Here is a 23,489-nt window from a genome sequence, read left to right on the forward strand (position 1 = left end):
GAGTTCAGCACTTTGATCTTTCAGGATTTGAAATAGCTCAATTGGAATTCCATCACCTCCACTAGCTTTGTTTGTAGTGATGCTTCCTAAGGCCCACTTGACTTCAGGGAGTAGCATCAGTAATTTCTTGTTTGTGAAAACATTTCTTTCTATGTTGAACTATGCTACATATATCTCTAGTGGTGTTTCTATAGAAGTTCTTCAACAACATATCATTAATTCCATTCCATGTATAAGGCTTCTCAAATCATCCTTTCATCCTGAACATTAAGAAAATGTAGGTGCAAGGTCTTAAAGATCAGATATTTTGAAGCTGACACTGAGTCAAGATTATAGGGCCAATGAGGCAAGCAAAACATGAGTTCAGCCGTATTCATGTCTATGTTGCATATTTTATTATGTAATTTGTATTATGTTATTTTGTACTTTCACTAGGAATTAGAATCTAATGTTATGTTATGTTTGCTTCTGTTATAGGTTTAATAGCTCTGCCACCTAGCAATAACCAACAATATGGTTTTTGAATGAATTACCTAGATTATATTGAACTATCCATTTTTAGCTTCTTCTCAAAAGTGCAATCGTTTCATAAAAATATTTTTCCAAATACAAAATAATCATTACAGTTTAATAATGGCTCAAATTTTTCATATGCTATTAACTTAAGAGAGTAATATATTATCAGTGTCAAAGATCAATACGAAGATGAATTATTTGGCAGGTCCGCAGTATTGATATAGTGAAAAAACTGAGAACTGATGAACTTGGCTGCCCACTGGAATTACCTGGAAAACCTGAAAAAGTACTGATAGCTGGAATCCACTCAAAGATTCTTTATTAATTTGGGGGTGTGGCTTGGGCATAGGCTGTTCTGAAGGCTTTGTAGCTAATTACAACATGCGCCAAGTTTCAGAACCACTGCTCTAAACACTTGATACTCAAGGTTTAAGAATCAGCAACATCAGTTTTACCTGGAAGTTTGTTTAAATAGCAGAAGCTTAACTATTCCCCATACCTATTGAATCAGATCCACATTATCAGGGCTTCAATTTAAACTATAAAGAATCCTTTTCCTAAAAAAAAAAATAAAGGACCAAGTCTATTCCTTCCTTTCCAACTCTAAAATCCAGATCCTTCAACATGAATGAGACACTCAGAAGCACTTTCAAACTTACCTAGAATTCTTTATCTATAAATGAGGGACCAAAGCCATCCTATCCTCTCCAATTCCACAATTCTCATTTCACAAACTTAAATATAATGCTGAGGGAATTTGTAAAAATTGTGTCATCATTTCATCTTCATGCCTTTACATACACTTTCTTTTCCTTAGAATTCCTGTTTCCTTTCTCTTCTCTCATTGAGACATATCATTTAAGATCTAGGTAAAATCCTATTTCCTTTAGGAAACACATCTTGAAAAATAATATAGCTTTTCTCTAAAATTCTATTGTCAATGAAATCAATTTCATGAAGTGTAGCACATTTTTTTTCCTTTCTATGATTACATACATAATATCTTGTTTTCCCAGTTAAACGATGAGTATCTTAAGTAAGGGATCATGTCATGTTCCTTTTCTAACCCAACCCAATGTCTAACTTTTGTAAGTGAACTGTATATTGTTAAAAGGTATGTGGGAAATAAAAATAATTGTGTATTACTCTCACAAGTTTACGTATTCAAAAGCAGACTACCATTGCCCTTTCCACACAATGTGACCTTACCACACATAATGCACATTCTAGCACATCTGGGTGAATCTAATCAGTTGTGCCTTAAGGCTCCTATTCTTTTCTTCCTGCTTCCCTCAGGCCTGACAGCCTGATGATGAAACTATTTCAAATAGCACAGAAACTCTACTGAAGAAAACCTTTGCTCATCAGCCCTACAGTATACCTATAGGAGACCTCTCATGTCATGCAGCCATGCCTGTCTTACTCACCATTACATCTCCATCATTGTGTTTGGCACATACTGAGCATAAAACTGTATTAGAAACAGTATGTCAACCAAAAACACAGGAATAAGCAATAAACAATGCATGCTACTGAGCTGGTGATAACATTTAGAAGTATAGTCTTTTATTATAGTAGCTCCTATAAATATTTCCCTTTATATATATATATATATGTATGTATATTTCTAGGATAAAAATAATATGCAGTCATTGTAGAAAACACAGATTTAGCAAAATGAAAAAATGTAATCCCTGAAAGAGCAGAATCCAAGTATAGCAGATGCATATCTGTACAGACTATTGATTTATATATGTATATATGCATATATATATGGGTGTGTGCATTTATATATATATATACAAACATATGCTGTTAAACATATATACCTCTTAAAACAGGCTCACACTCTATCTCCTGCTGTATATCCTACTTTTATTTGATTAAGTATAAATCAAAGCATCATTCCAGTCAGCAAATCAATTTATAATAAAATTTGTTTATGACGGTTGCATTAACATATGTACCAAAGTTTATTTGATCAATTACCTATCTTTAAAGGACTGAGTTATTCCATTTTTGGTAACTATAAATAATGCTATGATGAACAATTTTCCTCATTCATTATCCAAATATTTCCTTAGACTAAAAACCAGCTCTCTCACCAGGGGATGGGAGTTTTTGAAAACATTTCATCAGCAATTCTATATTCTTTGCTGTAATATTTATTAAGCAGTTATACAGAGTGAAATGTGACAAAAAGAATAATTGATGCAGTTGGAAAATACTCACGTTCTTTTTGAGGGCAGATTTCAGTTTGGAGTGATTGGAATTCATAGAATGGTATCTCATGTTTGAATGTGGATGTGAGAATATCGTCAAGTTCATCAATGTCATTCTGTTTTCAAATGAAAAGGAAATGTTTTGTTAGTTTAATTATTTACAAAGAAACTTATCTTAGTGCAATATAATAAAAATTATTGACTGGAATAAATACTGGGTAACCTTTAATAATACAACTTTTAAAAAATAATAACACAAAATATTAGGGACATGGAAAAAAGAAAAACAGAAAAATGAATGCAAGAAATAAGTCTTTGCTTTTGGTTGGGCTTCCTTTGTGACTCAGCTGGTAAAGAATCTGCTTGCAATGTGGGAGACCTGGGTTTGATCCCTGGGTTGGGAAGATCCCCTGGAGAAGAGAAAAGCTACCCACTCCAGCATTCTGGCCTGGAGAATTCCATGTGCTGTATACTCCATGGGGTCGCAAAAAGTTGGACACAACTGAGCAATTTTCACTCACTCACTTTAGATGAGCTAATTTACTTGAAAATTGACTAGCTTTATAGAATGTCAATGATAACACTGAAATTTGTTTCAATAATAAATTCTGTTAAAATACATGTTTCATTTTAATAAATGAGATAAAATGATGAATCTGATTCAATTTAAGGGTCAGAAATGAAACAGTCTTAGATTATTTAACTTCTGTGTTAAAGTGAGGGTGAATATTCATCTTGACCTATTTTTTGCCCTGTAGATATAAAATAATTATATATCAACTTTATTTCCCTAATTTGAACATTTTGGGAGGGTTATTGGTCTTGTACTACCAATGACATAACTGACTGCAAAGGCTACCATTCTTTTAAGCTGTGTTTTGTGAAGCAATAGCTGAGATTAAACTGACTTGTGACCTAGATGGATTAAAGCTGAGAAAGTAGGCCAATGAACAAAAGCCATGGGGTAGAGAGAGGATTATGGAACAAAAATATCTACTAAAAGACTTTTGAAATGATTTCCAAGTAAATTAGATAGACTGCCAATATAAAGTCCCAGAAATTGGATGATTGGGTTGAAAAAAATGATGTTACTCTATTTCTTCATTTTTCAATAATCTGGATACTTCAAATAATAAAGTGGTTCAAGCCTTTCTGGATTTTCTAAAAGTCCTGTTTAGAAGTGAAGAGAAAGGATGAAAGTTATAGCTATGTAACACAAAGCAAAATGAAAGTGTTAGTGACTCAGTATTGTCTGACTCTTTGCGACCCCATGGACTTTAGCCCACCAGGTTCCTCTGTCCATGGGATTTCCCAGGCAAGAATACTGGAGTGGATTGCCATTTCTTCCTCCAGGGGATCTTTCTGTCCCAGGGATCAGACCAGGATCTCCTGCATTGGTATGCAATTTTTTTTTTTTTTTTTTTTTACCATTTAGCCACCTTTTTTTTTTTACCATTTAGCCATATCTAACTAAAAGGGTGGTTAAAAATACAAAAATCTAGTCTTCCCATCTTTAATAGTAGACAAGAGGCAAGGAAAAAGGTTTTAAAATATTGATGTTGAATGAAGAAACCTCTAAGGTTGACAACAGAATACTAAGTTATTTTTAAAAATCTGGTAGAGAAATACAGTAGTAGTAAGGAATCTTTATTAATAAGATAAATGATTTCAGTAAAATAATCATAGGAAGGCTGTGAAATGTTCAAAATAGGAGACAAAACACATCATTTGCAGCCTTTTACTATCAGATATCTAAAAGGAAAGTCAATGTTGAATTAAAAACGTCTTGTTTTTCTTATAACAAATTTCTATGTTTCCTTAAGTTTCACTAGTAAAAGAAAATAAGGTTCACTTCGTTTATTCCATTGTTCATAATGTGTGCTATGAAAGCCAGCCAAAATAGACATTTAAAGGAAAATTTGATACATAGTTTACATATCTTAAACAAAATTTCCTTCTACAGCTTGTAAAGAGAATGACAGAAAACAGAACAAATATTTTCTGGTTATAAAAAGCCTTTTGTTTTTTACTTTATGAGTATTCAACTTCAGGCGCTTAATGTAAAAGAATAAACACCATCTAAGTTCTAATGAGATGGATGAAACTGGAGCCCATTATACACAGTGAAGTTAGCCAGAAAGATAAAGACCAATACAGTATACTAACGCATATATATGGAATTTAGAAAGATGGTAACGATAACCCTATATGCAAAACAGAAAAAGAGACACAGAAGTATAGAACAGACTTTTGAACTCTGTGGGAGAAGGTGAGGGTGGGATGTTTTGAGAGAACAGCATCGAAACATGTATATTATCTAGGGTGAAACAGATCACCAGCCCAGGTTGGTTGCATGAGACAAGTGCTCGGGGCTGGTGCACTGGGAAGACCCGGAGGGATGGGGTGGAGAGGGAGGTGGGAGGGGGGATTGGGATGGGCAATACATGTAAATCTAGTATGGCAAAAATCACTACAATAAAAAAAAAAAAGAATAAACAAGTAAATTGGGCTAAGATAAAAGAGATATTTTCCTTTGTCAAATTAATTTTTCTAAGTTTTAAGTAAGTCAGTTCTAAGAATTTCAACATGTCATGACCACATATGCAAAAATAAATGTTAAGAGTATAAAACAATGTAATTTAACACTTCCTTCTAGTATTTTGTATTTACTATTGATTAGGTATTCATGTAGCTGTAGAAAATCTTTAAATAACTTGAAAGCATTTATACCAGGAAGAAAATATATTTTGAGATCTGAGAAACCTCTGTTGGAATGCCTGCTTCAGGGCTTATTAGTTGTGGACCTTAATAATACTTAACCAACAGAATTACTCAGGAGTTTAAATACTTTGATGTGAGCCCTCAGATATAACACATGAAATACAATCACTGTGATTTAGAAAAGTGCACATCTATTCATGAGGAGAGTTCACTCCCCAAACTAGCCTTTGCACTGACTGAACAAATTAAGTGCAAAGGCTAGTTTGGCGAAAGAAGTCTGAAGGAATAATTTAGTTTCTCTTTTTAAATTAAGTAACACTTATCTTTAAAATTAGTTAGAATGTAGGTTTTATACTGTAATACAGGAATCCAAAATGTCAGAGGCTAAAGCGAGATAGAAGCCCATTCATTTCTCCTTAACATAAACATCTGGAATGAAGCAGTCTGGGGCTGCTGTCCTGGCTCCTTGATTATGGGATCGAGGCTCTATTTTGTTTCACTGCTGCATATCATTTTCATGGTTTTGGATGGTTCACAAATCATTCCCTTGTTAGCACTGTAGTCGATCACAGGAAAAAGTGAGTAATGGGGAGAGCATGACTGCATCCTTCTTTTAAGAACATGATCAGAAATTTGCACAAATCACTTCCACTGACATGCTGTTGACCATTAATTAGTTATATGACTACATCTGGCTGCAAGGGAGTCAGCAAGTGTAGTAATTACCTGGGTGGTCATGTGCCAGTTATATTACCATACAAGAAAGGAAAAAGAAATATTAGTGAACAATTAGCAGTTTTTGTCATCTCCATCAGTCATGCAAAATGTATAAACATTACAATTATGTGAAGGTAATCTGATAAAAGTTAAAAAAAAAAACACTCTTATAGACCATTGGTTGAATTTGACTGTGCTGAATTTTTTGACTTGATCCCTCCCTCACATAAGGTCAAAAAAGTCTCAAAACTTTAACTTGATCAAACTTGAACAGACTTTTGAATGAAGATATTTAATGACATTAATGATGAAACAAAAAAGAGATGAAATAACAAAGTTTTCTATGGCAGGCATTTGCTAGAATAACCATAAGAACCATGTCTTTTCTCACCCTTACATCCCTTTAGCAATCATTCTGTAACACCTTATTGTTAAATATGGGATTCCCAGGTGGTGTTAGTGGTAAAGAGCCTGCTGCCAATGCAAGAGATGTAAGAGATGTGGGTTTGATTCCTGGGTTGGGAAGATTCCTTGGAGGAGGGCATGGCGACCCATTCCAGTATTCTTGCCTGGAGAATCCCATGGACAAAGGAGCCTGGTGGGCTATGGTGTGCAGGGTTGCAAAGATTCAGACACAACTGAAATGATTTAGCATGCAGGTACATGCACTGTTAGATATGAAACAAAATAAGGGTGTTTTTAAAAATTTATTCAGTTTTTAATTGAATAATTGTTTTACAGAATTTTGTTGTTTTCTGTCAAACATCAATATGAATCAGCTATAGGTATACATATGTCCCCTGCCTCTTGACGTGTTTTTACAATTTGTTTAAAATTTTTTGCAATTTGTTTACATTTGTTGGTTTCTGTCACGAACAATGGAAATCAGTCATAATGACATGTATATCCCCTCCCACTTGAGCATCCCTCCCTTCCCCACATCCCACCCCTCGACGTCATCCCAGAGCAGCAGAGCTCCCTGTGTTACACAGCAACTTCTCACTAACAATCCATTTTACACACAACAGAGTAAATATACTGCTGCTACTTCCTCCATTTGTCCCACCCCCTCCCTCCCCCACTGTGTCCACCAGTCCATTCTTTACATCTCCATTCCTTGCGTCTCTGTTCCTTCTTTGCAAATAGGTTCATTAGTATCATTATTATACATTTCATATATATGTGTTAACACTATAATTGTTTTTCTGTTTCTGACTTACTTCACTCTGTATGGCAGGACCTATGTTCATCCACCTTGCTAGAACTGACTCAAATTCATTCGTTTTTATGGCTGAGTAATATACCATTTTATATATGTACCACATCTTCTTTATCATCTGTCAGTGAATATCTAGGTTGTTTCCATGCCCTGGTTATTGTAAATAATGCTGCACTGAACACTGGGGTACATGTGTCTTTTAAAAATTGTGGTTTTCTCGGGATATATGCCCAGTAGTGTGGTTGCTGGGTCATATGGTAGATTTATTCCTAATTTTTAAAAGAATCTCCATACTGTTCTCCATAATGGCTATTTCAGCTTATATTCCCACTAACAGTGTAGGAGGGTTCCCTGTTCTCCATACCCTCTCTAGCATTTATTATTTGTAGATTTTTTGATGATGGCCATTCTGATTGGTGTGAGGTGATACCTCATTGTAGTTTTGATATGCATTTCTCTAATAATGACACTGAGCATCGTTTCATGTGTTTTGGTCATTTGTATATCTTCTTAGGAGAAATATCTGTTTAGGCCTTTTGCCCACTTTTTGATTGGGCTGCTTGTTTTCCTGATACTGAGCTGCATCAGATGCTTTTATATTCTGGAGATGCATTCTGTGTCAGTTGTTTTGTTTGCAGTTATTTTCTCCCATTCTGAGGGGAACTTTAAAACAAATATTGCATTAGACCATTCAAAGAAATGCCTTTCAAAAAAGCCTTATCTAAATGAGGCCATGATTTCTTGAAAAATTTTGGGAATTATTCTCTTGAGTTGTTTTAGATGCTACCTTCCAAGTCAAACAATAGAATTATTCTCATCATTTTATATTCATTTTATTTTTTCCTTTGTTGTGCTTTTTTTTGCCCTGCTCTTTCAACTTCAGCCAAAAGCAGCACTGCCTTAGCCAGTAGCCCAATAACCTTCTCAAAATGGCCTGTGTCTGTGCTCTCAGGAAGCCAGGACCTCTGATTGATGGATCATATGAGGTTGGGTGGGAAATTTAATGTATATTCTTTCACCCAACAAAATACACATTGAGCAGCCATGTATCTGGCAGTGTACTTGATTTGGATATGAAACAGGGAACTAAATAGATAGCATCCCCACCTTTATTGACTTTGGAGTTTAATGAGAGACAGATAATGAAAGATAATTTGAGAACTATCACACCCAGAAAGGTCAAATTATAGTATTACAAAGAGATACACAGGGAGACATATGGATCAAGGAAGGCTCCACTGAGGAAGGGGTGCTGGATTAAAAATTGGAGTTAGAATTAACTAGATGAAGACACTGATTGGAAAGGGTGATTGAGAGAGGGTTTCAGTTACAGAGGAGCACATATAAAGGCCCTGTGGTAGGAGATTAGGAGCTAAAAGTAAAGCAGATCAGAGTTCCTGGAAAGCGGAAGCAGAGGATTAAGATGGGACTTCATTAAACCTAAAAACTTTTGCACAGTGAAGGAAATTACAAACAAGATGAAAAGGTAATCCTCAGAATGGGAGAAAATAATAGCAAGTGACACAACTGACAAAGGATTCATCTCCAAAATCCACAAGCAGTTCATTCAGTTCAATACCAGAAAAACAACCCAATCATTAAAAGTGGGCAGAAGACCTAAACAGACATTTCTCCAAAGAAGACATACAGATGGCTAACAAACACATGAAAAGATGCTCAACATACTCATTATTAGAGAAATGTAAATCAAAACTACAATGATGTATCATCTCACACCAGTCAGAATGGCCATTGTCAAAAAATCTACAATAATACATGCTGGAGAGTGTGTGGAGAAAAGGAAATCCTCCTGCACTGTTGGGGGGAATGTAATTTATACAGCCAGTATGGAAGACAATATGGAGATTACTTAAAACACTAGGAATAAAACTACCATATGACCCAGCAACCCTACTACTGGGCATATACCCTGAGGAAACCATAATTGAAAAAGACCCATATACTCCGATGTTCATTGCAGCACTATTTACAATAGCCAGGACATGAAGCAACCTAGATGTTCATCGACAGACGAATGGATAAAAAAGTTGTGGTACATATACACAATGGAATATTATTCAGCCATAAAAAGAAACACATTTGATTCAGTTCCAATAAGCTGGATGAACCTAGAGTCTATTATACAGAGTGAAGTAAGTCAGAAAGAGAAAGACAAATATCTCATATTAACACATATATACGGAATTTAGAAAGATGGTACTGATAAACCTATCTGCAGGGCATCAGGGAGATGGAGACATAGAGAACAACTTGTGGACACAGAGAGGGAAGGAGAGGGTGGGAGAAATTGAGAGAGTAGCACTGCAGCATATATACTGCCATAGGTAAAATTAGATAGCTAGTGGAAATTTACTATATGACGCAGGGAGCTCAAATCTGGTGCTCTGTGGCAATTTAGAGGGGTAGGGGGTTCAAGGAGGAGGGGACATACATATACCTATGGCTGATTAATGTTGATATATGGCAGAAACCAACACAATATTGTAAAGCAATTATCCTCCAACTAAAAATAATTTTATTAAAATGAGAAATGTCTGTTTAGTTCTTTGGCCCATTTTTTGATTGGGTCATTTATTTTTCTGGAATTGAGCTTTAAGAGTTGCTTGTATATTTTTGAGATTAATCCTTTGTCTGTTGCTTCATTTGCTATTATATTCTCCCAATCTGAGGGCTGTCTTTTCACCTTACTTATAGTTTCCTTTGTAGTGCAAAAGCTTTTAAGTTTCATTAGGTCCCATTTGTTTAGTTTTGCTTTTATTTCCAATATTCTGGGAGGTGGGTCATAGAGGATCTTGCTATGGTTTATGTCGGAGAGTGTTTTGCCTATGTTCTCCTCTAGGAGTTTTATAGTTTCTGGTCTTACATTTAGATCTTTAATCCATTTTGAGTTTATTTTTGTGTATGGTGTTAGAAAGTGTTCTAGTTTCATTCTTTTACAAGTGGTTGACCAGCTTTCCCAGCACCACTTGTTAAAGAGGTTGTCTTTTTTCCATTGTATATCCTTGCCTCCTTTGTCAAAGATAAGGTGTCCATAAGTTCGTGGATTTATCTCTGGGCTTTCTATTCTGTTCCATTGATCTATATTTCTGTCTTTGTGCCAGTACCATACTGTCTTGATGACTGTGGCTTTGTAGTATAGTCTGAAGTCAGGCAGGTTGATTCCTCCAGTTCCATTCTTCTTTCTCAAGATTACTTTGGCTCCAAAGAAGACATACAGATGGCTAACAAACACATGAAAAGATGCTCAACATCACTCATTATCAGAGAAATGCAAATCAAAACCACAATGAGGTACCATTACACGCCAGTCAGGATGGCTGCTATCCAAAAGTCTACAAGCAATAAATGCTGGAGCGGGTGTGGAGAAAAGGGAACCCTCTTACACTGTTGGTGGGAATGCAAACTAGTACAGCTGCTATGGAGAACAGTGTGGAGATTTCTTAAAAAACTGGAAATAGAACTGCCATATGACCCAGCTATCCCACTTCTGGGCATACACACAGAGGAAACCAGATCTGAAAGAGACATGTGCACCCCAATGTTCATCGCAGCATTGTTTATAATAGCCAGGACATGGAAGCAACCTAGATGCCCATCAGCAGATGAATGGATAAGGAAGGAGTGGGACATATACACCATGGAATATTACTCAGCCATTAAAAAGAATTCATTTGAACCAGTTCTAATGAGATGGATGAAACTGGAGCCCATTATACAGAGTGAAGTAAGCCAGAAAGATAAAGATCATTACAGCATACTAACACATATATATGGAATTTAGAAAGATGGTAACGACAACCCTATATGCAAAACAGAAAAAGAGACACAGAAGTACAGAACAGACTTTTGAACTCTGTGGGAGAAGGTGAGGGTGGGATGTTGCGAAAGAACAGCATGTATATTATCTATGGTGAAACAGATCACCAGCCCAGGTGGGATGCATGAGACAAGTGCTCAAGCCTGGTGCACTGGGAAGACCCAGAGGAATCGGGTGGAGAGGGAGGTGGGAGGGGGGATCGGGATGGGGAATACGTGTAAGTCTATTGTTGATTCATGTCAATGTATGACAAAACCCACTGAAAAAAAAATTTTATTAAAATGATTAATCTGGAAGGTGAGGGGACAGTGAAATCAAGGCCATATTTTTCATGCTAAATAAGTTTTTAATTCATTTAACAACTGGAATCTATTGAAGTATTTGAGCAAGAGAATTGTAGGCTGACATCATTCTTGTTAAAATAACCTCACAGACCGGGGACTTGAGATAAGTAGGATGTGTGCAAAACCTACAGTTGGGAACCAGTTAGGAGATTAGTCTAGCAGTGTAGGCAAGAGGAAAAGGTCCAGTAAAGTGTCAGAATTAGAAAGATGTGGAGAGAAGTGAGCAATATTTAGTAAGTAATACTGATATGGCTTAATAATGGATTGAATTTATAGGGTGAGGGATTGCAAGGTATGAGGAGACTCCTGTGTTTCTGGCTTTTAAACTAGATTGACCATGATGCATTTCATGAGTTAGAGAACAGTGAGAGATAGGCTTAAAGGAAACCCACAGTTGGTGTATATCTCATAAGTCAATGAGATAAACTGCAGAGGAAATATCCATCAAAAAATAAGGGTGTCTAAGAATCAAAACTGGATGGATTTAAAGTTTTATTTTATAGATCCACAATGAAGCGAATGCAAAGGATATCAAGAATGAAAGGCAAAGGATGTAGGAAGAAAACCAGGAACACATATCTTCCTAGAAGTTAAGGGAAAAAATTAAATCAAGACAGTAAGTTTGTTCAATGGTGTTAATTGCTGCTGAAAATTCAAGTTACACTAAATTTAAAAATGTTCATAGATTTATTGAGAGGGACTTGTACATAACTGATGTATATTTGTGTGTTGATACTTAATAAGGTTGATGAAACTAAATGGCTGATCTCTGAAAAATAATAAGTTCTTAGAAGTTTAATTTTCCTTATCAAAGATTTATTTTACTTAATTTCCTATGTCTTGATACAGTTTAATGTAGAAGCATATTTCATGAATGCTAAACACAATTTAAACTTCCCAAATTATATTTCTTTATCTCATTATTAATACTATTTAACAAAGAGAACCACAAGAATGTATAATCACGTTTAGTAAATGCAAACAAACACATTTTTGCCACAAGGATTTTTAGTCTTCTAATTTCCCAAGAGGTATGGAATATTTGGGGTTTGTTCCTACCTTGTTATTTATATGAATAAAGCTACAAAGGAACCTTGTTAACGGTGTTTGATTTGTGCTTTGTTTTTTAGGGTTGTTTAAAAATGCTCATTATGATTGAAGATCTGAATGCTCTAAAGAACTAGATAGTAAAAGCAGACGGCTGTACTTGGATGGGGTTGTTATAGACACCATTCACACCAGCACATAGACATCCTTTGCAGAGGCCAGTCAAAGCCAGCCCCAGCTTGACAAGCAGAAAGGGGATGTAAGGTGCAAGAGGGACACTTTAGTTTGGGAGAAATAAAACACTGAGGAAGGATCTATTTTCATCAAGTGAGCAGAAACTATAAATTAAGAAGTCATTAACAAAATATATGCTAAAGAGTAGCTAAACTTAAACATATGGGACCAATAACTATGAAAATGGACTAAGATGGCATATAAGATCAAGAATTGTAGAGAAACAACAGTATAGTTATGTCACTGGCTATATTAATGGCTATTTCTGTGCTCAGAAATGTCTTTTTTTCTTATAACAGCTGCTGTATCCACCACTAAAGTTAACTGATTTACTTGTTTTTCTCTAAATAAATGGATGAGTGTACTAGCTGTGTGTTCTTGTTTGAGTCAATGATTTGTAACTGAGGTGGGTATGATCATTAAGTCTGAACTATCCTAATCGGGCATCATTAACCATTGCTTGACCATTACTGCAGGTAGAGACATAGCACACAGGAAATGCCGCGTCTAAACTTCAAAAGATTTGTTTTACTCTTATTGGTCCATTCCAATTAGAAGAACAAACAATATGAAAAATGAATCCAGAAATACATCTTCAAATTGCATTTTGACTATTCTTTGTCTGATTAAAAATCTCTGATGGTTTTCTTCCTGACAGCTCAGTGGGTAAAGAATCTTTCACAAGCCTGCAATGCAGGAGACACAGGAGACACAGGTTCTATTCCTGGGTTGGGAAGATCCCCTGGAGAAGAAGATGGCAACCCACTCCAGTATTCTTGCCTGGAGAATCCCGCAGACAATGGAGCCTGATGGGCTACAGTCCAAATCTCTGATCAGAAATATAAAACAAGTAATACAAACAATCAAAGGTACATGAAACTCGAATCACTTCCTTCTTTTCTGGGGGTAGAGTTAAGAATCAGTGCAAATAAAATGGAAATAAAGGCTATATGGAAAGCCCATATATTTGCAAGTCAATCCTCTTTAATGGAGAATGGTCATAACTCTCAATCTAAATAAGCATTTTTTTTTCTTGACTTACAATTATGGAATATTTGAGCTGGAAATGACCTTGGAGATCATATACTTAAACTTCTTCACTGTTCACAGGAGGGAATTCCTTTAGCACTAGGGAAAATGAGCTCTCATGAAGTGATTACTTACTTAATAAAAGAATCCAACTCCTGCTCCTGCCCTATCTAGAACTACTTCTCTTAAGCCACACCGCCACAGTCCAGTAGGAAAAAGGAAAGATAGTAAGCAGCCTTTTGAGAGAGGTAAGACCTTAGGCAATTTTGAGTAATAAACCTCTCCTTAACATTCATAAGAAAGGCAAGATCAGAATCAAAAATTTTACAGCCATTAAAAGTCAGCAATGAAGTATATTTGGGAAGCTTGATGTGCTGCAGCTCACAGGGTCGCGAAGTGTCAGACATGACTTAGTAACTGAACAACAATGAAGTATATGTACAAGGAGTTCATGACTGAGGTAGGATGTAATTTGTAGTACAAATTTGCCTAGTATTGTGAACTTTTGAGAGTTCCTTACTTTCATAAGCATCAGACTCATTTATTCAATTTTATAATAAATAGCAGTATAATTTTTAAAAGGGAAGATTTCATTTCTCTCTTATTTGTATACTTATACCATAGTTTTTCACTTATTTTTTCATATAGCCATAGGAAAAAAGGTATCATTCTTTTCTCATTTTTTAAAACCTAAGTATCAGTTGTGTCAGATGCATCAGGAACTATAACTACATGAAGAAACTGAGTATGCAAAGATGAAAAACACAATGCTGTGCCTTAAAGATTAGGCTGCTGCTGCTGCTGCTAAGTCACTTCAGTCATGTCCGACTCTGTGCGACCCCATGGTGGAGGGTAAATGGCTTACTGTGTGTTACAAGAAGGCGCCGTCCTGGGTGGCTAAAACACAGGAATAATGGAGGAAATTAAGGAGACAAGGAGGCATGCTGTGGAGGAGTCAGTGTTGGAAAAGATGTAGGACCCTGAAGCCTTGTGTGTTTATCAACCTTTTGAGAGAGGCAAGGACTTTAAAAAAAAAAAAGTTAAGAGGCCTGGAAGTTGCCAGTTTCTCTCAGTAGGAAGAATCTTCTGAAGGCCTCTTTAAGGGAGATAACTGCCAATGCTTAAGCTTTAACTTAATGAAGAAACTAACCTGTAAAGGAACTAAAAAAAAAAAAACCTGGGAAATTCCTCATGATGTGAGAGTTCTCTTAGTCCATATCCTCTACTTCAACCCCATCTGGTGTTACAGTGTATTAACTATTTGTAGGCAGTATACCAAAGATTGGATAATACAATTTAATAAAAAGTGGCAATGAAGTGCATCTAACATGATGATGAAAATAAGATTTCAACAGGTATAAAGTAAAACATGCAAGACAATAAACATATTCAACGCAATATACCTTTTAATCAATAAGAACTACAACTAATAAAAATTATTTGGTACTATTTCAAAAACTCTTTTGATAAACATGAGCCTAATGCTTTGATCAATAATTGCTATTATAGTTTTGCATTCTGACCTAGTTTGGTTTTTATATTATATCTAGTTGTTCCTATATAGTTATATTTATTGTTGCCCCTAGATAATTTTGTAAATAAGATGGAAGTCTCAAAGGTTTAAATTATCTCAGTTAAATAGGAGTTACTAGTTTTTCTAACACTAATACTTGAATTCTAATTATCTTCCCAAATAGGGCTTTGGATTTTTTCATTTGAATTCACTGTTCTAGGTGATGGTCGGGAAGTTGTCCCTTTATGAGGCTATGTGCTGGGGTTTAGTATTTACGCAAAAAAATACAAAATGATTTAGGAAGCAGTTAGGTAATAAGCTGGTTTAGCTAAAGTCTTCTGAAACCTAATAGACATCTTCAAAATAAACTAAGAAAATAAAATTTCTCATTATCATTTCTTTCCTCAAATTCACAGGATGATCATTTTGCTATACGCCCTACAGTTTTTAAATGATAATAGAAAGTCTCTCACCACAAATTTGAGGATTACTGAAAACTAAAATCCATAGATTTCTCATTATTATTCCTTTCCTCAAATTTCCTCATGTTATTAAATGCCCAAGAGCTTTGAAATGATTATAGGAAGTATCTAATCACTAATTTTAAGGATTACTTAAATCACATCTGCCATTAACATTTACAAGAAAACTCAGGATAGCTCTTCTAGTATACCATTTCAGCTAAGTAGGTAGAATATTAAAAAAACCACACAACCCTTAAGTCTACTGGTATATGTCCTCACAGATATACAATAACTATGGTGAATAAAATTCACCATATGTTGTTCTTTGAGTAGAGATGGTCAGTGGACTATCTGCGACATACACAAATTTCCCAGTTTAAGTAGTTGAGAAGCACATGAAAGAAATAGTAATGTCGTATGCTGGAGAGGAAAAGCATAACCTTTTACAACTTTCAGAATATAACCTATATGAGAGCAAAGCAAAATGTCAAAAGGAGCAAACAAAAGCCCATAAGGAGAAACACAGTGTGAGTTGGGGCACGTCCTTTGAGGCCAAGAAACCCTAAAACACACCAAGGTTCCTTTGCGTCCCTGTAGCTCCTTCTTTTTAATCAAGGGTGGAGTCTGATTTTTACCATCTCAGCAAATTCATGGTAGGGACACCGCACATGGTCCAGATGCCAATGGGTGAGATGAAACCCGTGACATACCTCGTCCAAGATGAAAAAGAAACAGTGACATGCAGCCTTCCCTTCTGTCAGGATTGTGATTGTGATGGTGTAGCTTGGTCTGGTCTGAAATCTCAGTCTCAGAATTTGTGTAATTTAAATCCACAACATGTATAGGTCTTCTTATGACAATAGCGAAAACTCTAAAATATCTTAATTTGTCTACATTAATCCAAATCTCTTAATGTTTCTTACCAAGCTGCAGTCTACTGTCACCAACTTAGCATAATTCTCCTCTCAGGACTCAGACCTCAGGTTTAAAGTGTCTCCCAAGAGTGAAAACCTGAATCAAGCTGTGACTGCCTGCAATCCCCCTTTCACTAGGTACCAGGGCTCAGTGGAGGGAACCCTTCCTCACCTCTCATTTCTGACACTGAGGGTAGAAATGAAACATTATTTTTCTAGTTATCGAAAAACTACTCAGAAAAAGTTTGTGTTCATTCAAAGCTGCAGAAGAAATCATGACTTGGATATTTGAAACATTTGAAACACTGTTTGAGTCATAAATTACATTTCATTTTCACTATGCACAAAATATATTTTTTGCTCCCCAAAGGCAAAATCAACAGAAAAATGTGTTTTGGGGACTACTTTACTTCTATGCTGACTGAATACCTTATAATGCAATATAACACTTCATTAGTCACTTTCTAGTGAATAAAGTTTTTAAAGTAGAGAATAAGGTAGACATATTACAGGAAAATGAAAAAAATCTGTATTTCAAGCTGTTACTTTTATTTTTGCTTTGCGATTACAATATAGGCATGTTGTCAAATATCCTCAGGCTCCTCAGTTTGACAAATGGTATTTTACTCTCTATTCTCTAGGACATTTTTACCTTTTCTATTGTTCTAAAATATATCATTCATAAAGGAGAATTCTAATAGAAAAAAATGTGTCACACAAAACAAATAACAAAGCCACCAATTTCAAACTAGTTTAAACAGTAAGGCTTCCTGACAACCTGTCAACATCATTATCATTGATGGTTTTGTTACAAAGGGAGTGTTTTGTGGTAAATCTAAAGATGACATGTTCAGTTCAACTACCTGTTTCTTCACCTTGCCTCTGATCTACCTCCTCCTTCCCCAAGAAAAACCAAGGCAATTAAGCAAGGTTGTAGTTCTAATTATCAAATAGCTGTTAAATGAAATGACAGTTTCTTCAGTGAAGATTTGATGTAATAAGCATATAAAGAAGTCCCACATTAAGCAAGCTTTCTACTTAAAAGTGGATCATGTAACAACAACGAAAAAAATGCAGAAATTAAACGAACGGCTTACAATGAATCAAAATGCACATTTTACCTTCTCAGTCCATCAGGGCAGGGCACTCACAGTACCTACCATTCACTGGAAAATGTCCCAACTAAGGGCCCTGGATAGGACTGTAAACTCCACAGCAAGTCATCACTGCCAAGAACCACTATGTCACACCAGAGAAAAAAACCTGAAAATGCCTCTTTGTAGAGTTCCCAGAAAAGTTTGACTTTTCTGGAATTTCAAATAAATATTATTAATTTAAAGAAATAACTTTCACTGTCAAAAGAGAGTGATAAATGAAACTAAGAAAAAAAATACACTGAGCTTGGAAACGTCCTCATGAAAATAACAATCTCCAGGTTGACACCACACACTTCCATTTTGGTGGTATTCTTGACTTATCTGAATCCTTAACTTTAAAACTTCTTTTATTTTGTATTACCCACATCTGGCTAAAGAGAAAATTCATTGTTTAAGAGTTCTCTTTAATCCTTTTGTCTTTATCTGGTCTGCAACAGCTTTAGAATGAGCGCATCAGAGTAGCTTTAATACTTTGTAATGGATAACCTGTTGTGACATCATCTGGAATGACTTGACTTATACTAACTAATTTATCTACATTTCTGCATCACAGAGGTCAATTTTTTCCTTTCCTATTGATCAGTAATCCATTTTATTTAACCAGCATTCAGACTTTATACTAAAGTATGCATTCATTTATTCTACGTTAGCTCTTTGGATTATTACAGACTTCATGGAAAGATCAACTTACCTGGTACACACCATCTCTTGGACCTGCCGCTCCCAACAGGCATTTCATAGCCTTCGGGGTTGTATAGTATTTAATCTCTGCTGTGGCCTTAATGATTCCATCACAGTAGACATCAACACTTACAGAGCCAGCAGGAAAATCTGATAAAACACAAATAAGAGGAACCGAGTATATAAATGCACGTACCATATTATTACATTTCTTAGAGAATATGAAGTCAGGTTTTAAGAATGCATAACAATTTTACTAACTTTTAACATGTAATTGTTTTCTTTTTTTATCCTTAGCAGTTAGAAATCACAAAACAAAACATATATTTTTGCACTTAATTATTTAAAAAAACTTAACAGATAAAAACATACATTAAAATTACAATAAAAGCAAAGCAATAAATCTTTTCTCCTTACCCCATAACCTTTTTGGAGTAATCTATAATCACTTCTATATAATATTTCAGAATTTAGAAGAGTAAAGTTATTCATTAAAAGTTAGGCAGTTGTTACTAATCTGAGAAAGCAAGTTCCCATTAATTTTCAGGAGGTTCTTAAAATTGGCAAAAGAAATAGTAGAGTTGATTGAAATTGCAAAAACTTTTATTCAATTGATTACGATGAAAAACCCTCAGGAAGGCAAGGTTTAGTACCCTGTTATTTAAGTGCCATTTATACCAACCATTCAGCCTTTTTGTGAACACGCTGTTCAAAGTGACTGACTGGTACACTGCATTGTAAATTCTGCTGTAACACATCCACAAATATACAATTACCTAAGACTGCTGTGCCCTCCGTGAAAGGATAACACCAAATAATCACTTCAGTGGAAAGTTGTGTTTTATTGTAACAAAAGTAAACAAAATTTAGCTCTTTAAACTCATTCACAGAGCACGCTTCAAAAACTTTCACTCTTTGTCACATAGATATTTCCCAGATTCTCCTGAAACATTGCTACCGAAACTTCTGCGGTTTGGGATAAGCCATTAAGTACAAGCCATCTGATGAAGCCATCTGATGAAATGTGAAATATTTTAAAGTTCTAAAGGTTTAAGCATTAGTTTTACTTTATCTCCTGAAGAGGTTAAAGGACCTCTCACAATATTGCTTAGGGAAATTTGAAGCCAAAATAAAAATCTTAGATTTAACTAGATCAAGAAGCTGAAGTTCCTCTTCTCATATTGCTTGACCAGACACTTAACCTGCATTATATAAAAAACAAAACAAAACAAAAAAATGTAGAAAAGTTCTCTCAATATTCTTCCAATAGAGAATGTAACAGAAATCTCAAAGAACTGGAAGTAGTAAAGTATACCTCATCAGCTACAGCTGTGTGTATACACAATTAAGGGGTTCTGGAGTTACTGGAGTGAAATGAAATCAATTTCAGTAGATTTCATAAAGATGATTTTGAAAGCAAATATTGGTTTTGTTTATCAGAAAACAAATCAGGAGTTTTATGATGGGATGTTAACCTTCTGAAAAGTCAGATGATAAATCACAAAAGATATATGGTGAGAATATTGGTTAGTATAGGATACTTAAAATATTCTACTTTCTTTAGAATTTAACATGAGAATAAACTGATATATTCCTGATGTCTTGAGTCATTAGTTGACATAAAATTTTACCATTAGATCAACTGAAAATGATGTTGATTTTATAGAAATCCTCCAAAGAGATGCCATTTGAAGTACTGCTTTTGCTGCATACACTTTCATATCTATTGAATGTCATTTATTCAGTCAAGACCTAATTATTGTTTCCACTGATATAACAGGAAGGACTTTTATGGCTTCCTCTGGTAGAAAGACCCTCCTTAGTAACATATTAATTGAATTGGCTTTTTCCTGACCAGTACTCTGTGGTCACTATGATGTCTACATTGTATAGCAATTCAGTAAAAATAAAAATCAATTAATTTAAAGACTCAACAGAAGAGAGGGAAAGTGAGTTCTGTTGTTTACTATCTAGACAAAGTAGGCAAGTGACATTTAACACCAGAATTACACCCAAATGCAGGTCAAGATCACCAAACTAAGGAAGCATATGAGAGTCAGTTATGAAGATGAAAAGGGACGTACCGTGGAAGGAAAAGATGGAACTCCCTACCTCCATCAGACATACATACATAATAAAATACACTTACAGAGGAGCAACGGTTAAAAACGAACTCTATTTAAATTTTAAATATCAAGTTCTAGGCCATTCAAGAATCTCTGACAACACTCCCTGTCTCCACTATTTAAGTGGTCTATTCTTCCAGGTGGGGCTTCCCTAAGTGGCTCAGATGGTAAAGATTCTGCCTGCAATGCGGGAGACCCAGGTTTGATCCCTGGGTTGGGAAGATCCCCTGGAGAAGGGAAAGGCTACCCACTCCAGTGTTCTGGCCTGGAGAATTCCATGGATGGAGGAGCCTGGCAGACTACTGTCCATGGAGTCACAAGAAGTCAGACGCGACTAAGTGACCAACACACACACACACATCTTCCCAGGGGAGTAACAAACTATTTATGGGAAATATAATGCAAAGGTATTTCTGAATATCAGAACTATATTCACTATTTCCATAAAATATTTATATTTCATAAATCCATTAACTTACTAGCGTTTTGCTTTCTGTTTACCTTTGTCTGAGAAGTTGTGTTCCTTTATTAACCAAATCTAGCACTTTACAACACAGCAAACTTTGAATCAATCCACATAAAGCTTCTATGGGGACAGAAATAAACATAACACTTTTGATGGGAAATTATTATTCAATAAATATTGGTGGCTTCAAAGTCTCAGTCACACCTAAAAATTACTACCAATTTAATACAAGTTAAAACCATCTTCCTGAAGTATGATATTTAGAATAATTTCTTAACAGTTGTTATTTTCCTAAGTATGTTCAGCATACTTAGCACATCCTAAAGTATTTCCTTGTTTTTTAAATGAAATATGAAATTATAATTTACATTATCCAGAACCCAGCTTCTTAATTAATCAAGAAATTCTCTTTGTGGATACATTTTACATTCCTTTCAGCTTTTAATTGATTGTCCCCCTGTTGTGTAAAATAATTTTCTGTCTGAGATGCAGGTACCAGAGGGACACTTTCTTATTTCTGGGTTAAAATTATTTGATATTTCTCATTTAAAGCCTTCACATATATTTTTATAAGTTTTGGCAAAAGGGGACTATAGAAGCTTCAAATTCCAATAACACAAAACAGTACCTGTCAGAGATGACTCTGTGGACATCATTAGGAAGGTGCGTTTTTTAGAAAGTCAAGTCACATGAGCACTTTTTTTAGAGTGGAAAGAGACCAACAGAGGGAGGCCAGCTCCTGGTTTGAAACATCAGTTTTCTTCAAAAGAACCCTGAGAGCAGAAAAGCGTCCCTGGTTATGTTTCCACTTCAGGGTTAGATCCTCCATTTTAATTTGGTATTCAAAGAAGTAGAACAAAAAAAATTTTAAACCTTAAATATGTTGAGACTAGTATTTATGGTATGAGATACTAATTGAGATCATTTCCTGCCTGCAAGTCATCAGTAGGTACAGGAAGTATAGGTGATATATTCAGAACCAGGAGTGCTCCTGAGCATGGCTGCCCAAGAGTGAAAGGGGACAAATTTTATATCAAGGGATGTGAACACAGGGGGAGGGAGTGGGCAATATGAGTGCAGTGTTTATAGAGAAAGATGCTTCCTCAATTCTCTCCCAAAAGGAAGACAAGGAAGTTTTAAAGTCACTCAAGTTTACGAGATTTGCTAGAGGGAGAGACTGACACTGTGTTCCTCAGCTAGATGTCTCAGTGGTGTCTCATATATTATCTCCCTTATCTCCAAACATCCTGTACATAAGTACTTAAAATACAAGTACAGAAGTTGTTTTATCAGTAAGATAACTGAGCACAGAAAGATCAAGAGACTTGTCTAAAGTTTCCCAGTAAATGGCTCAATACAGAATAAGAACAGCTCTTCTGGCCACCAGTTAAGTATTTCCTTAACCTCACTGCAGATTCTGCACAGAGAGCTGGCCTGCAAGCGCACACTGGCTTCTCCCTCTTAATCTGCAGGTGGTGTAGAGAAAACGGAACTCCAGTATACAGTCAGTGCTGTCCAATCAAACTTTCCGAGATGATGGCTATGTTCCAAGGAAGCACCTGAAATATGGTTAGTGCAACTGAATTCTAAACTTTATTTAATTGTAATAAAGTTTAAATAACCAGATGTGGCCAGTGGCTACCATATTGGCTGGTGCAGCTGCAAAACATAGTTTCTCCAGCTATGGTTTGTGACCCACTAGTTCATCATGACATCAATTTAGGAGGTTCTGAATCACAGTGAAAAAAAAACAAAAACAAAAAAATATGTTTCTCTCTACTTACATTACCCATATGCTCTTGCAAGTTGACTACTTTTCCATTACAGCCCTTAACATATTAATCATAGTTGTATAAAATTCCCTGTCTGATAATTCCAACATCTGTGTCACACCTGTCTGGTCTGATGTGCAGTTTATCTCTCTGGACTGTTTTCCTTTGCTTTCTGGCATGTCTTGTAATTTCTTGTCGAAAAGTAGATATGTTATTTGGGGTGAAAAGTGAAAGTGAAAGTCTCTCAGTCATGTCCAACTCCTTGTGACCCTGTGGACTGTAGCCCACCAGGCTTCTCTGTCCACAGGATACCCCAGGCAAGAATACTGGAGTGGGTTGCCATTTCCTTCTCCAGGGGATCTTCCTGACCCAGGGATTGAATCTGGGTCTACCATATTGCAGGCAGATTTTTCACTGACTGAACAACCAGGGTTATTTGTTTGGGGCATAAGAAGTAAAGTAGGTAAGGGTGTAGTGACAGTAATCTCTCTAGGAGTCGGACTGTATCT

The 23,489-nt window shown here is 35.7% G+C and overlaps 1 protein-coding gene across 2 annotated transcripts in view; it reads right to left on the minus strand.

Moving 5' to 3' along the window:
* The window catches only part of BANK1 (B cell scaffold protein with ankyrin repeats 1), a 311,689-nt gene that overhangs the window by 186,593 nt on the left and 101,607 nt on the right, over positions 1–23,489 (minus strand). For both annotated transcript variants that reach the window (XM_061164327.1, XM_061164326.1), the window contains exons 5-6: positions 18,627–18,766; positions 2,749–2,854 (exon numbers count right to left, since the gene is read on the minus strand). In XM_061164327.1, coding sequence (XP_061020310.1) covers positions 2,749–2,854; positions 18,627–18,766 — 246 coding nt within the window. The remainder of the gene's footprint in view (positions 1–2,748; positions 2,855–18,626; positions 18,767–23,489) is intronic.

The sequence above is a fragment of the Dama dama genome, chromosome 17 (genome assembly GCF_033118175.1).
Source record: "Dama dama isolate Ldn47 chromosome 17, ASM3311817v1, whole genome shotgun sequence".
In the NCBI taxonomy this organism is placed as follows: domain Eukaryota; kingdom Metazoa; phylum Chordata; class Mammalia; order Artiodactyla; family Cervidae; genus Dama; species Dama dama.